Genomic DNA, 16,504 nt, shown 5'->3' on the forward strand with positions numbered 1-16,504 from the left:
CTGTCAAACCTCTTAAAAAAAAAAAAAAAAAAAAAAGGGGGCCCGAGTGTCGATCTAGTCATTGTCCTGAGCTCCGGCAGGGGCCGGCCCTGGGCTGTAACTTCTGCTGGAACACGATAGACGCACACGGTCGGATTCTGCGCCGCAAGACCAAGTACCATTGTCCGGAGTGTCAGACCAACCTGTGTATAGTGCCCTGCTTTCAGGTAGCTATCATTTTTCCTCTGTGGTCAATCGCAAATTAGATTTCTCATGTAGTCAGCTCCGTAGTCTCATGTAGTCAGCTCCGTAGTGGTCACCTTGCCGGAGCTCAGGCGTAGTGGTCACCTTGCACGCGGGAGACCCGGGTTCGATTCCCGGCGGGGTCAAGAAATTTGTATCATGCAAATGATTGATCCCGTGACTGGCTGTTGCGGGGCCCACTCAGCCTCGTGAGGAAAATGAGTAGCTATGACATGTAAATGCGCATAGCGACCGGTGCCAGCATGGTAGGTAAACATTGGTTGTTAGGATTATTGAGATACTTATTGGGAAAAATCCTACAATGCTGCAGTGAGCACCAAAGTTGTGACATAACACAAAGAAATTGCATTTACAAATCCTCTGTATGGCGTAATGACACAAAGAAACTGTATTTACATTTTTAAATGTTGTCTTTCAAGACTTTTTCAAACAGTAAAAAATTCAAAGAACTTTGTGTGTACCCTCGAAAACGGAGGAAATTACATACACTTTCGGAGAAACTTGACATCGTACCAAAGAAGGCATTCAAGTGTCCTCATGAGACCGAGTGCACCCTATATTTGAAATACTCGAGAGATTATTGAGAAAAATCCGAGATGATTACTAAATGATTACATCTGAGATTATTTTACAGAAAACAATAAACATTATTATTATACAGGCCCGGAAAATCTTTGACCTTGTGTGCAAGCCTAGGGTGATACCCACTCGGCCACTGAGGTTGGTCTCCTGAATGAAATTTGAATCTTGTTGTTTTCCAGCAATATCATGAGCGCCAAGAGGCCGAATCTTCAGCTTCTAGTACAAGAAAGTCAAGCGTTACCTCTCAACTTCAACCTACCATAGTCAAAACCAGCTCGCTCTAAACACTCAATCTGATTGGTCAAATCCGAAACCAACCAGGAGCCGATTCTGGCCGTAAAGCAATTTAAATAGAAGTACAAACGTTGGAACAAGACTTTTTAAGTACAAATAGAAAATGAAATTGGTCTCAAGTTTTAGTGGAAATGAAATTGAGGTCCTTTGCATAGCTTCTGAAGGAAATTGAGGTCCTCTTAACTCTTAAGGATGCACCGCACCGATTCAGTTATTGCGTCTAGGTAGTTAAAATATTTTGAACTTTCTAGTCTGGTTTCCAATTTAGTTTGAACAAATTAAAAATATGAGGAAATGTTTGAACGTAGGTATCAGGCTGGGGCATACGTACAACTATGACGCCTGTGGATATCAGCTTATGAATGAATCTCAAAATTAAATATTTTCTCTGAAAGCCTAACGTTATACAATGGAGCAGTTGCAATTGAATAAAAATTATTAATAAAAGTTCGATTCCTATGCAAAAAGTTGTGAAAAATCCAAAACTGTGGCCAAATCTCCGAAAAAGTAACTTTAAAAGGTCGAGAATTCAATTTTTAATTGCCGTTCTAATGAAAAAGTTCAAAGAATCGTGACGTTAGAGTTTACGAAATGCGTAGAAACGCATGCACACAAACAAACGAAGCGGGAGGAGTCATGAACTATGACGTCATCACGTGTGCCGTGACGTCAAAGTTCAAGATTTACCGGTAATTTTTACATCGATTTATTTCCGGATCTAGAAGTCGTAGAAGAAAAAGAAAAATTCCCTAGTTCCTTATTTTTCCTGCTCTTTGTCTTAGAAACCTCACCCAAGTAAGCGCAATTGCTCTATTGTACACTGTATTGATTAAATTGGAGACAGTATGTAAAGCTCAGAACTCTGTTTCGTGTTAAATATGCCGTTGGTCGCTTCGAACTCTTTACGTTCACGCGCCTTCCGGCACCACTTGATAAGTAATAGGTTCTCTTGAAAAACGCTGTCCTAAAATAGGTAGATATTCTGAAACTATAGCAATGATCATCCCAAGGCTTGACTAGAATACCTTAGTACTTCAAGGTTACCTTGTTGTGATTAACCAGGCCGCCCGTCGGTTAACCCAAATGATCGTGCTGAGCTTAAGAGCGCCCATTTTGTTTTTTGTCCGCAGTGGCGCACTCTAGTGTTAAGTTTTTGTTTCGAAGTGACAGAGGGGCCATTTTATCTTCATAATCTTTTTACTTTTGCACTTTACCTACAGACCATTATCAACACTTTTAGTTGTAAAATTAATAGAGACTCCAGGCAATGTCGTCCGTCTCTTTTAGAGTAGAACTAGGTATTACTTAAATAATAGGAAATAAAGTTACCTCTGGTTTAGATCATTTTATTGTTTATGTACCTATCTATGTAATAGTGGTTAAATTTAATCCCAATGATCGGATTAGATTTAACTTTCTCAATGAGAAACTAGGCTGCGATCGATGTAGAATACGAACGAATATAATTTCAAATCGAAATTTTTGAAAAAGGTTGAATTTTCACCTAAGGGTCGTAGGTACTCGTTAAATTTCGCGAATTTATTTTGCTTTGTATTAGGTCCCAATTTTTGTGGCGACCACCACCGCATTACATATGTACAAGACGTCTCATTGTCCACTGTTAATTTCGTTTGTTATGCCGCCACTGGTCGCTACTCAGAAGCAGCTACTTGATTGTCCTCATGAGGCTAAGTATTAAATATGAGTTTTTTTTTTAATCTAAAAAAAACTATACCTATACCTACCTTTAAAACTTTAAAAAATAATAACTGTCCAAGCAAAAGTTGAATAACTCAACGATCTCAGAATTAAATGTTGATTAGGTCACCGTTTAGCTGTCCGAAATGCACGCCCTAGGCTCACGAATTAGTTGTAAGAATCTAGACGTTATTCCTAAGAATCAAGTTAAATTTAGACATTTAAGTTTTTTTCTCTGAAAATGGTCTGTATTGAATTCTGTGATATGTATAGTAAACATAGAGTATTTATAAAAACCCATATATGGATGGTAGGAAATGAAATTTGGTCAGTTCTTTTTGTTGGTTAAAAATTGGACCAAGCCCCTTCTTGAAAAAGAAGGACCAAAAATATCAGTTTCCTATACTACAGTATACTCTGTGTATACTTGGTAAGTAATAGGATAAGGAAAGTGAAAATAAGGATGTTAGAATCCTGACAAACACAAACTTGACATGGGTCCTAAAGAACATTCTTTAGTAATTTTGAAACATCAACTTTAAAGAAATCTGAGACATCAACTTTAAACAATTTTGAGATATCATTCATCAACGTTGAACAATTTTGAGACATCAACTGACTTACTTATGGACTACAGAAGGATGCCATTTGAGACCATTCAAGTTGGCATCTAAAGCTTGCAGTCTCAAAATTACCCCAAGAACCCCTAACTATCCTTCCGAAATGCAAGCAAGTTTTTTTTTTTATCATTGTTTACACCCTGTATTGCAAATTCATATTTCATTTTCTACCGTGTCCTTTGAACCACTCTGTATTATTCACCTTTAGATCAAACTACATACATATATTCAGTCGATGTATTTTTTCTAGTTTATAATTATTTTGTAATTTCCAGTCAATTTTATCTTTGATCAAAGTTTGATGTCACCTCGAACACACAAGGTTCAAGCCCCTATCACAATCCTAACGTCTATAATATTTATAATGGTTTCTGAGGAACTTTGTTCAGGGGTTTTTCGTAAATAGGTTAACAATGGAGCAGTTGCAAATGGGTAAAAATTATTATCAAACGGTTGATTCCTACGTAAAAAAGTAGTGAAAAATCCGAATCTGAGGTCAAAACTCCGAAAAGTAACTTTAAAAGGTCGAAAATTCAATGACGTGAAATCTGACGTCACAACTCTTTGAACTCTTTCATTAGAACGGCAATTAAAAATTGAATTTTCGACCTTTTAAAGTTACTTTTTCGGAGTTTTGACCTCAGATTTGGATTTTTCACAACTTTTTACGTAGGAATCTTTTATTAAAAATAATTTCACAATTGCAACTCCTCCATTGGTGACTATCAGTTGGTATCTGGCCAATCACGTGCTGCTGGCTTTTCGCGACCCCACTCAGACTGGATGAGGTAAATGTGAAGAGGAGGGTAGCGTGTCCTCGAATAAAGGATCAAATTCCCACCACTAAAAACCTTAGCAGCCAGCCTAGTTAGCTTAGTTGGTAGCGCGTCTGCCTTGTAAGCGCTAGGCCGCGGGTTCGATTCCCGCCCGGGGCGGATTTTATCCTGATGGGATACTGTTCGTTCTCGGAACGGCTGGCTTTCTCCTATCCTGTCTTCCTTCTCTCTTCGATTTCGGGACGATTAGGCCTTATGAGACACAATACTTCCCATTTAGTTAAAACCCAAATGGGAATTACTGTGTCTAGGATAGGTTGGCTAAGCTTGAAAAAAAAAAAACCTTAGCAGTTATAGTCACGTTAATTTTATTAAAAAGGAAGAAAAAAATCCGAACAAAGTCCCTTAGAAACTCCTCTCTACCAACCTAACATAACCCTTATCAAGTTATTTTTTTTTTTTTTTCGTTATTAATAAATTTATGAATTTAAAAAAAAACGACTTTAAAAAGAAACAAAAAATAAAGATATTTTATATTATTTATGTCCGTTGTGTGTACAAAACTGTTTTTTTTCTCTCTTTTTCATTTATCTTCTATTAAAGTGAAAGTATCAAACTAGTTAGCTTGGAGGGTAGCGCACCTGCCTTATAAGCGCTAGTTCTCGAGTTCGATTCCCGCCGGGGACAAGCTTCATCCTAAAATTGATTCAGTTCGTTCTCGGACCGGCTGACTTTATTCTATCTTTGATTTCGTGACCATAAGACCGGAGCAGTTAGAGTTCCCTCTATCAAATTTCTTAAAAAAGCCTCGGCTGTGATTGAACCCATATCCTCCTGCTTACCAATCGAGCAACATTGCCATCAAGGCAAGCTGAGAAGGAGTAGAAAATAATGTAAACTGCTCGAAATTTCGTCTAATATTTTGAAATAATTTATTAATTGAATATTGAATAAACGAATCCATTTAGTCCATAAAAAGAAAGACAGTATCAACATATAAATAAATAGGTAGTTAGTAAGGTAGGTAAAAGTAATACATATTAATTTAGTTAATAAAAACGACTAACATAGAAACTGGTAAAGCTTTTACAACCTTTGTTTAAAACTAAAACCAGGAGCGGATAGCATAGAGCACGTAGAGGGAAGCGACGGGATTAAACCACATCAAGCTGAGAGCGGAAAACTCTATGCCAGGGGCTCACAAACTCAAAGCGAAATTTTTGTAAATTTTGATCTACAATCTTTTAAAATAATAATTTAAATCAATTTTTTTTTTTTTTAAATAATAATATTTAAAAAAAATCGAAATGAACTCGCGAGCCACACGAAAGGTCATCCACAGTATTTGCTTCTAAAATTTCATTATTGAAAACTCGAAGTTTATTCAGACAAAGAAACAGATTCTTTATGACAAGGTCATCCACAGTATTTGCTTCTAAAATTTCATTATTGAAAACTCGAAGTTTATTCAGACAAAGAAACAGATTCTTTATGACAAGGACGGTACGCGGCGCTGTGTTAATAAAATATCGGTACAGTATTGAATGTGAATCGGACTAATAACAAGTTTATCATACTCTTGTTACCTCAGCTCCTCCTCCTCATAGGATAGAGAGAGAGGGAGAGACTCGCGGGAATATTTCCGTCTCACTCGCTCTCCATCCAGCAAGGACACTATATTGTTGACTATCTTGAGAACTGCCATGTCCTGACATTGGTTATCTAGCGCCATCTGTCGGATGAGACAACTCCCTGCTTCCTGTTCGAGCATAGCACAATACCTGGCTGGATTTCGTGCACACACATGTTGTATTGCCCACACTGCCCATAGTCTTACCTCAGCGTATTCACTACATAGGAGAGGCTCGAACGGTTTGAACGAGCGATACGCCACCATCTCCCCCTCCGGTGCCTCCCATGTCTGAACCTTGGCAGATAGCTTGCCCAGTAAGTCACGCAGCCCTGTGCCATAGCGTGACATGGTCTCCATGTGGCACGCAAGGTGAGAGATGATACCGGCCGCGAAGTAACTCACATCGATGTGACTGGATGCGAGGAGGTTGCCAAGTGTCTCCAGGAACATGGCGTCACACAGGTGATGTCGGAGATGTGGCACCTCCGCGATGTTATTAATCAAACCCAGGACTTTGGTTTCTATAGCACTGGCCCCGGCAAAGTTCTCTAACACCATATGATATAACTTGAGTCCCCCATCTGTTATGAAGATCTCACACGTCTCGGGTGACTCATCTGTTAGGTTCCACAGGGCGGACAGTGTGAACCGTAGGGTCATGTCGGGCTGCTTGGTAATTGTCTTTCTATGTACAATACTGAGGAGTTTCACCATGTAGGGAGGTTTGACACCTAGCTTGGAGGTGAGACTAGTGGGGATCTTGGCTGCCAGGATGGAACAGATGGCAACACACATGCGGTTCATGGAGGGATCTTCAAAGGAGCAGAGACAGTCCATGACGAGTGTCGCACAGCGGTACTTATCATAGGTGACATCCTGTAGAATCCTATCACTACACAAGGTGAGCAGGGCATTCTTCTGGAGTTGTAGATGGATGGGGAAGTTAGCCATGGCGTTCAGAGTACTCTGTACTACATGACGGAGGAGGGTGGGGTGGATTTTCTTCGCCTGAGGACCCTTGGTGAGGTTGTAGACACAGGCAGTGGCTGCCATCTGAATCCCGTACACGTTCTCGTGACGGTTCATAGCTTGAAGTACAAGTCTGTCAAGGAGAATGGAAGGGAACAATTAGTTGAGTGCTTCGCTCGAATTCTGTGTGTCGATTGTTCCGTGTACGTCCGATTTTGATGAACTTTGACCCCCCCCCCCTCAAGTTCATTGAATAATAGAATACTACCTTGTCTCTCTAGCTGTACAATTTGTGAGTCGAAACTTAAAAAAAAAAAAAAATCACATGTACGTAAGTATAATGTTGTGTTGGTACTCACCGTATTATATCAGGCCTAGGGTCGCTCGTATGATAATCCTGTGTGAGACGAAATAGCTTGTACAATCAAGGAGAATAGAAAGGAACAATTAGTTGAGTGCTTCGCTCGAATTCTGTATGTCGATTGTTCCGTGTACGTCCGATTTTGATGAACTTTGACATCCCCCCCCCAAGGTCATTGAATAATAGAATATTACCTTGTCTCTCTAGCTGTACAATTTGTGGGTCGAAACTTTGAAAAAAAAAAAATCAAATGTACATACGTATAATGTTGTGTTGGTACTCACCGTATTATATCAGGCCTAGGGTCGCTCGTATGATAATCCTGTGTGAGACGAAATAGCTTGTACAGACACTTCTGTACATAGGACTGCTTGCTGCAGTAGAGTTCAAGAGAGAGAATGATCTGGGTCTCATTCACAGTTCCTGCAACCTGGAAGAAAATAATAATAATGCTTATTTATACTGCTCACAAAGTACTGAAAAGTCCCTTTACTCCAGCAGTAGGCTACTACTATTAGGTGGTCAAATTCTCAAATTATATTGAGGATAAAATTCCAAACCTCGCCTGGGATTGAACCCACGCCCTCCTGTTTACCAGGCGAGCCTCTTGACCACTACACCACCGAGGCAGATGGAAGGTGAGGAAAACACATTCAAATGAAAATACTTGCCTCAGTGGTCGGGATACTCTCCTGGTAAACAGGAGGGCGTGGGGTCAATCTCAGCCTCGGAATGGAATTTTGCTAACAATAATAATGCTTATTTATACTGCTCGCATAGGACTGAAAAGTCCCTTTACTCCAGCAGTAGGCCACTACTATTAGGTGGTCAAATTCTAAAATTATATTGAGGATAAAATTCCAAACCTCGCCTGGGATTGAACCCACGCCCTCCTGTTTACCAGGCGAGCGTCTTGACCACTACACCACCGAGGCAGATGGAAGGAGAGGAAAACACATTCAAAGGAAAATACTTGCCTCAGTGGTCGGGATACTCTCCTGGTAAACAGGAGGGCGTGGGGTCAATCTCAGCCTCGGAATGGAATTTTGCCGTTAATTTGATAATTTAAACACAATGGTACCTAATAGTAAGCTAAGTACCTATCTACCTATGCCTACTGCTGGAGCTCATTTCAACTTAAAAAATAAATTAAAATAATAATAAATAAGTAATCGTCTGAAAAATAATAATCACAATAAAAATATACGCCCACGGTCATATTCTCAACAGAATGGATCACTTAACCCATTGACATACCTGTAGGTCAGGTTTGAAGTCGGGATGTTTAGGATTGGTAAACATAGGGTGATCACAGCAGTCACATCGTACAACTCCTAGGAACGTCAGCTTCGGATGAGACTTGACAAATGCCTCCACCAGATGTGCTTCTACTGATTCCTTGCCTGTGGGAAAACGTTGAAAAAATGGTCATGAGTGAAGAGGTCCCTTTGCATAGATATGCTTAATAACAGACTATTACTTAGTTTCTTTTTCCATAATTCTAATGCGTTCTTCTTCTTCTTCTTCTTCTTTGCCTTTTCCCCATGTTTAGATGGGGTCGGCGTTTATCGTCGGCCTCTCAATCAGCTTTAGAGTGATCGCTTTGAGGTCAACTGGTTTTGACTAAACAAACTTTTCCCTTCGCAATCAACCTTCTCTATTGATAAAGCGTAAGGAAATTTGGACTAGTCTACTCCCTGTTTATAGTCCCCTAGCTAGACGCTGATCTACTCTCTGTTTATAGTCCCTCGGCCAGACTCTTTTTATATCATTCTAATGCGTTATTTATAGATAATTCTTCTTTTTCTTCGCCTTTTCCCGTGTAGAGACGGGGTCGGCGTTTTTCGTCAGCCCTATTATAATTAGGATGATTGCTTTGGGCTGACATTTGGTTTTGGCTGCAAATTTTACGAGTTTACGAGCAAATATTTATGGATAATTCTAATGCGTTAGAAAACCGCCAGAAGATTCCTTGCCCGTTGGAAAGGGTTGAAACATGGTAAAAAAGCTCACACTCACGGAGAACATACTTAATATGCTTTAGCCTTTATTTTTCATAGTACTGGTAAAATATTAAAACTGCGAGATTTTCTAGGAGTGAGAGGGGAGAGGAAGAAGGAGAAGGAGAAAGAAAGGAGAAGGAGAGAAAGGGATAGAGGGAGGAGAGAGAAGAGGGAAGGAGAAAGAGGAGGAGGGGGGATTGGGAGAGGGAGAGAGATAGAGAGAGAAAGAGCCATGCCATGCAACACTTCCAACAACAACACCAACAAACAAAGTCCTAATGCGAAGTTCAGGGGTCTGTTCCAAAAGAAGCAATTCAGACTATTTTTTTTTCTTTTTTCAAAGGTTTCTCTACTAACCTGACAAGTCCAGTGATGTCATGTGAGGAAACAGATCATCAGTGCGAAGCAAATCATTAATGTGGGGCCCAGGAGGATTGGATTCCAGTTCAAAAGTACTGGAAGTCTTTGCTTCAGAAACGTCCAGGTGTCTAAGTTCTCTCAGATGGGTGAGAGTTTCGACTATTTGTTCTGTAAGCTTGATGTTATGCATAGCCAAATACCTGAGACAAGCGTAAGATAGGTATTTATTAGACTCAAATAAAAATCAATTACATAAGGTACTTACTCGTATTTTCAGTAAAATATTATTTTTCGCAAATCTTTGGTAAAAATGTAGAAATAAAATCAAAGCAGTGGCAGTCTATTTAAGATGGAGTAAGTAAATAACAAAATTGGTAGAGGAAGAAATTCTAACTTTCACAGTTCAAGAAATCGAATAATTAAGGAACTTTCAGTTTTTAAGTACATACATCTTTTTTCACATATTCACACTTAATACTTGATAGGTAGTTTATCAATAAAAAGTTTACCTATTAGTCTTATTACTTGATACCTTTCATGAAGTTGAACTTTCATCCCATTGGCCCTGAAGCCAATATCTTCGTTCATAATAAGGTCACACTGGCGTGATTTAATATTATTTTATCAATGAGAAACAATGTAAATAAAAAGACAGTGCCTCTTACCTGAGTCGTTGTTTGATTTTCTTGAGAAGGGTAATATCGGAGATCCGAGTCTGAGAAATGTCCAAGGATTGAATACAGGGTAGATCCTCCACCACTATCTCCAAACCATGGTTGTTGAACTCAGTACCCCGTACGTTGAGTGTGTGTAGGGATTTCAACTTGGAGATTGGGATTATAATGAAACAGTAGCGTCTGAAATAGTCAAATAAACTCATTTGTAAGGTGAAAAAATTAAATAGGTAAAACAATATTCGGGGGGCACGGTTGGTCCAGTGGTAACGCGCTTTCTTGTCATGCAGAAGGTCCCGGGTTCGAATCCCACCATCGACAAAAATTTGTACTCGTTTTTCGATTACAAATATTTCAACGGGTTACTTTCTTAATAATTTGATAATTTAAACACAATGGTAATAGTAGGCTAAGTACCTATGCCTACTGCTGGAGCTCATTTCAACTTAAAAAATAATTTAAAATGATAATAAATAATCGTCTTAAAAATAATAATCACAATAAAAATATACGCCCACGGTCATATTCTCAACAGAATGGATCACTTAACCCATTGACATACCTGTAGGTCAGGTTTGAAGTCGGGGTGTTTAGGATTGGTAAACATAGGGTGATCACAGCAGTCACATCGTACAACTCCTAGGAACGTTAGCTTCGGATGAGACTTGACAAATGCCTCCACCAGATGTGCTTCTACTGATTCCTTGCCTGTGGGGAAAACGTTGAAAAAATGGTCATGAGTGAAGAGGTCCCTTTGCATAGATATGCTTAATAACTGTTGGTTTCTTTTTACATCATTCTAATGCGTTATTTATGGATAATTCTTATTCTTTTTCTTCGCCTTTTCCCGTGTATAGACGGGGTCGGCGTTTTTCGTCAACCTCTCAATCAGCCCTAACTAGGGTGATTGCTGGCGCAGTTTGTGCACACCTGCTCTATGCTCTCCACTTCACTCTGTTTTGAGCCTAAAATAGACACTTGTTTCAGATTGCCCGGAGGCCTGGATTGCGTAGGCTTTTCCAGTAACCGTAATGTGTGTGACGGGCCGAAGATATTTTTAAAATCTTTGACAAATTTAACATCATACTGATTAAAAAAATAAATAAATAATAATAAAATCGGACCGATTGCAATACTTTCTCATTACATAAGTACATCATTCGCTATATTTATGTAAATATTTTGTAACTAAAAGAAAAAAAAGTACCTTGGAACAACTTTTGCATTAATTCAAGGCTCATTCTCTTACATACATACCTATCCGAGAACGGAAACTCAGCATCTCTGGCTTAAGAGTTAGTTGCTCTTAGACACTTTGGTCTGCTGATATTGGCGATCACAAAGTGGTCGAGACTTTAAATTACTCAATAGCGTTTGGCGTCCTAGGTATAGATGCAAAAATCTGTAAAATTTTCCTCCAATGCCTCAAACATACGTTTTTGTACTCTATCAAATGGGAATAAATACATTGAGATAAATAATATAAGCAGCAAGAGAAAGGTAAATAGTAATGAAGAGTAAGAATAATAATTTGGCACTCGGAAAAATTCTACAACGGTTCAGGAATCGAACTCGGAACTACCAGACTTGAGAGATGATGTGAGAACTAAAGAGCCTTCTAATCACAGTGGGTACTCGACTACATTATTTGTACCTTATGGCTAAAGGTAAAAATGTAGTCATAAACTATAGACAGAGTATTTTTAGTACAAGTTTTCAAAGAACCAGCATAACACAGATCTGGGACTGTTCCATAAAGAACTTAGCACATTTCGCAAAAAGCTATGGTGAAATTTCTATCAGAGAGAAAAAAAAAATAACATTGAACAGGGTGGCAACAAAATGAGGTTTACTTTTTTTGGGCATTTTATTTTTAGATGGTGATCAGGGTGTTAAAAACTCGACATACTGTCTCTAGCATTTCCTGGGCTACAGCCCGAATTTCTCGATAAAAAGCACCCGTTAGCTCATCCAGAGTCCTTGTCTCATAAATAGACACTTTGTTTTTAAGGTGTTTTCATAAAAAAAAAAGCTAAGATCGGGTGAGGAGAGTGAAAAATCAAAATGGGTGCGAAACTTCTTCAGAGCAAGTCACAAATTCACTACTTTTGAGAAAAATCAAGCCTCCAGAGCGAAAGCTCGATGTTGCGGGGTCCACGACTACATTTTAACAAAACCTAGTTCTGAACTCAGTGATGTTCACTTCAACAAGTTATAACAAAGTGCTGTACAAATCAAATTCGTCAGGTAACGCTGGGCCACCCTGTATAACCATTATGAAAATCTCTGTGACGGCAAAATATTTGCGAAGTGCAAAGACCGAAATGGTTTTCAGGACCAAGATATCTACTTTCTTGTGGCAGGGGTTCTTTCTAATAGTTTATTGCTTTTTTTTCATTGGTCAATTTTGACCTGGAGTTCAAGATAGGAAATGAATGTATTTCACAAGTTAGTACCCGGATGCAATAGTCCTAAACTAAAATGGACGCGGTACACAAGGGATCAGGAAGAGACCGCCTTAACATAATAATAGTCCCCGGATCCATAGGCTCATGTTAAAAATTCCTTTTAATTCACTGATAGCCAGGGCCACAACCTGAGGTCAAATTTCTTTCAAGTTAAATTATTGGGACAACCAATATGATTGGCTTCAAAAGTCTGAAATCAACCAACCAAATGGTTTATTCAAAGAGCAGTTAACGTTAGTTCCCACAATCAAACCGAACAAAAGTTATTTTGTATGGTTGGTAGAGCATCTGCCTTGTAAGCGCTAAGCCGCGGGTTCAATTCCCGCCCGAGGCGGATTTTATCCTGCACGGATAATGTTCGTTCTCGAAATGGCTGACTTTCTCCTATCCTGTCTTCCTTCGCTTTCGGGACGATAAGACCCAAGCAGTTATAGTTCCCTCTATAAAACCTCTTTTTAAAAAAGTTATTTATTTAAAAAAAAAGAGTTAATTTGAACTCGGTGTGTGGGCCTGGCCATTCAAAGTTCTACAGTAAAAATCTCTAACCTACAAGTACGTATGCCATTTAACTCGTCTTAAAGTACCCAGCCTTTGTTAAAAATAAATACCTAAAATAAAAATAATACTACCTTACTTCATCAAATATTTGATTCTTCACAACAGAAGGGAAAGACCGTAGCTCTTACCTATGATATTGACAACCTATCAACGTGATAAGTGCAGAAGGGCCGCTGCCTTATTCACTCCAAGGATATCTCTCGCTATTTAGCGGGGGAACTCGGCAGCGGACATGAAAACTCTACCTAGTTCTTGAAAGCTAGAAGAGCTTTTTTTACGGCATTTCATAAATACTGATTATGGCACAACCATAGGTATTGGGTATTTATGAATCATAAGTGATAGGTTGTCAATTCCCAATAGGCCCATTCCACAATTACATATAAAAATCTCATTATACAACACAACAACATCGGAATACTTTCTAAAAAGCTAAAAACTAATAAAGACGCTCTAATACAGTTAGGTATACATAAGCCGCCACGAGTCCAACATTCGAGGCGATACCGATATTTTATTGATCACTAAGGTGTGGACAATTCTGTCCTGAATCCCTACTGCATGTAGACATTTGCCGATGGATAAAATTAACACATTGTGTACGATGTGATCCATTTTTGTATCACCGTCACTTTGGTGGTGGTACGGTGTGATCCACTTTTGTATCACGAACCCAGCTCCTACATGGGTAGTGTTGTGTCTCTTCTTGCCAAAATGATGAGGGGTATACTACAGGATGAGTTATGAGTATGACACAGAACATAAGAGTCTAATGTAGCACTTGTTTCATTACTAATTTACTATGAAATAAAAATGTCAATGAAACACTGCTTAAAAGAAAAATATATATAAAAAAAATCTGCACTTACTTTTGGGGTGCAGACACCAACACACTAAACTGTTTGTACAGTCTGTGAGATGTAGGATGGCATATGGAAACACAGTGAGAAGTGAAATAGATGGGAAATGAGGGGAATCGCGGCTTGTGAACTAGAACCATTCTTCTCGTACCATACTGAATTCGAGCAATGAAAAAATAACAGGTACATGCTATTGAAATCAGAAGTTATTAATAGTACACCAATATTTAGGGACTCCATGGGCCATCTTTTTATTTTTGGTAACATTGTGCATTCAAGGTCATATGCCATCCTACATCTCACGGACTGTATAATGGAACAACTTGTTCTAAGCTGACAGTCTAAATAAAGCACTACTTATACGTATACTTACTTCTGTAAGAATGTGCTATCTGTTACATTGAGATACTCCAGATTGTTCAGTGTCCACTCTCCAAAGCAGCTGATGAGATCGTTCACAGCAACCTGCATTTCATACATTCTGATTGCACTGATCTTATGAGGCTTCAGCTTTCTCAGTCCTCTGATGGTAAGGTTCTTAGCATCTGGCACAAAGATTTCTCTGAAAGAGTGTCATAAGTAGGTGGGTTTGGGTACCTACTTGTGATTGATTGATGTTTGTATTGTGTATTTTTATGTAGAAAAAAATCTCCAGAATTAACAACTAGTTTTTTTTTTTTTAAACATACCTACATCTTCCTATTCCCAAATCCTATCCCTGTATTTATTCAATCCTACACTACATACTACAATTACAATTAAAAGACACAATAACTGATCAGAGGTCAACAAACATCCTTAACATCCCTGGTCCCGAGATAGATTAATGACAACTTACTGTTTAAACTCATTTGCTCTTTGTTCTTACCTTAATTTACAATGTCTGTGATCAAACATCCCCATCGTGACATCATCTAGTTTATTTCTCATGCTCAATGTTGTTAACAATAGCTCTGATATTTTCCCTGGCAGAACCATCTCTTTATTGGCGTAGGTCATTTCAGCTTCGGTTACTTTGGTTAAAATGCCCAAAGTGGTACCCCTGTGCTCTATGAGAGAATCCAAGTTACCACAAATAAAATCAAGGCACACATCTTTCAGTGATGGTGGGGTTTCGTACATTTTGAATACCTCAAACCTAAAAATGAACAAAAACAATTGCTTATAAAATTACTGAATGACAAATAAATGTAGGTACAAGGATTGTTAAAAAAAAAAACAGTGAAGAAATTCTTGACCATCAGGACCTGAGGCCCCCAAGATTACAGGTTAAAGAATTTGTTTATTATGAGAATACTCAGAAACCTTTTGGGCAAAATTCCTAGAGGTCTGCAAAGAGTTTAACTTGTTGTTGTAACACCTTTAATATTAACACAACTTTAATATTAGCTGATTGTTGATGGCAAACAAAAGGCATTTTATTTTAGCCCATGGTGATGTAGTCCTGAACCACATACCACAGTCAACCACTGTTAGGGACTTGTGCTTATTCTTTCGAACACAGAAACCCCTTTAAAAACTGTCAGCTCACTAGGCTGGTTAGGGATAGCTGTTTTTTTCTGTTTATAGTACTACAACAAGATGACAGTTTAGTCACTGTTTGATTTCCCCTAGTCAGACAAGATAAGAAATAAAAAATGAATCTCTGTAGACCTGGCCCTAAACAATAAATAGGAGTGCCAAGACCTCTAAATCCTTGATCACTTGTATTAGTACCTGTACCTATTTCAGTGTATCTCTGTACCATAAGCTCCCTTATGGGTACTTACTAATGTATGGAAATTACAAATTACTCCAAGGGAATAGAACATAAGCTAATTATTAGTAATATTACTGAAACTCACTTGACTTTACAAATGAATACAAGATGATCAAGCTATTCAGATGGCTCCCAGTCCTTCAGGTGTCCATCAAGTTTAGTGAGTTTTATCTTGGCACAATCCACCAAAGAAAGATTAGGATAAAATATTCGGTAAGATTAGAATAAAATATTCTAAAAAACAGGAGCAAGGACACAAAGCCCAATAGCCCAATAAGAAATTAAGAATTAAGAATTAAATTAGTTCCTAAACATTTTAGTTGGCCATTTTAAAACTTCGGAAATATTTTTAATTTTATTTATTTATTTTATTTACATCACACTACACATTAGTGTAAAGATAGCAAATTGTTGATTTAAAATTTCATGAGGAATGTTTTTAAAATGAGTAGTACAAAAATCAAAAAATGCATTAATGCGTTGTTGCCAGCTCAACCATATGCACTTTTGATTATTTTACAATTTTTTTAACTTTTGACGAAAAATCAGATTTTTTTCTTTTTATCAAACTTACCTAATTAAAAAGGGAGACAGAACAAATGGTAAATGAAGGTTTATGATAAAAAGAGATGGAATTCAGTTTTCT

At 38.3% G+C, this 16,504-nt stretch overlaps 1 protein-coding gene and 1 long non-coding RNA gene across 2 annotated transcripts; one reads left to right on the forward strand and one right to left on the reverse strand.

The window, feature by feature from the left end:
• Window positions 1-42: 42 nt before the first annotated feature.
• LOC113465386 lies at window positions 43-3,524 on the forward strand. Its single transcript, XR_003390121.1, has 2 exons — window positions 43-206; window positions 1,005-3,524. It is a non-coding gene; the product is annotated as an uncharacterized LOC113465386 (long non-coding RNA).
• Window positions 3,525-5,711: 2,187 nt separating this feature from the next.
• On the reverse strand, window positions 5,712-16,227 carry LOC103524459 (protein zyg-11 homolog). Its single transcript, XM_008489475.3, has 8 exons — window positions 15,944-16,227; window positions 14,968-15,237; window positions 14,473-14,661; window positions 10,205-10,396; window positions 9,537-9,739; window positions 8,434-8,579; window positions 7,461-7,606; window positions 5,712-6,948 (listed from the first exon to the last, which is right to left on the reverse strand). The coding sequence occupies exons 2-8, from the start codon at window positions 15,219-15,221 to the stop codon at window positions 5,796-5,798; spliced, it is 2,283 nt and encodes a 760-aa protein (XP_008487697.1). The 5' UTR covers window positions 15,222-15,237; window positions 15,944-16,227; the 3' UTR covers window positions 5,712-5,795.
• Window positions 16,228-16,504: the final 277 nt, after the last annotated feature.

This window comes from Diaphorina citri, unplaced genomic scaffold (assembly GCF_000475195.1).
Source record: "Diaphorina citri unplaced genomic scaffold, Diaci psyllid genome assembly version 1.1 scaffold100, whole genome shotgun sequence".
In the NCBI taxonomy this organism is placed as follows: domain Eukaryota; kingdom Metazoa; phylum Arthropoda; class Insecta; order Hemiptera; family Psyllidae; genus Diaphorina; species Diaphorina citri.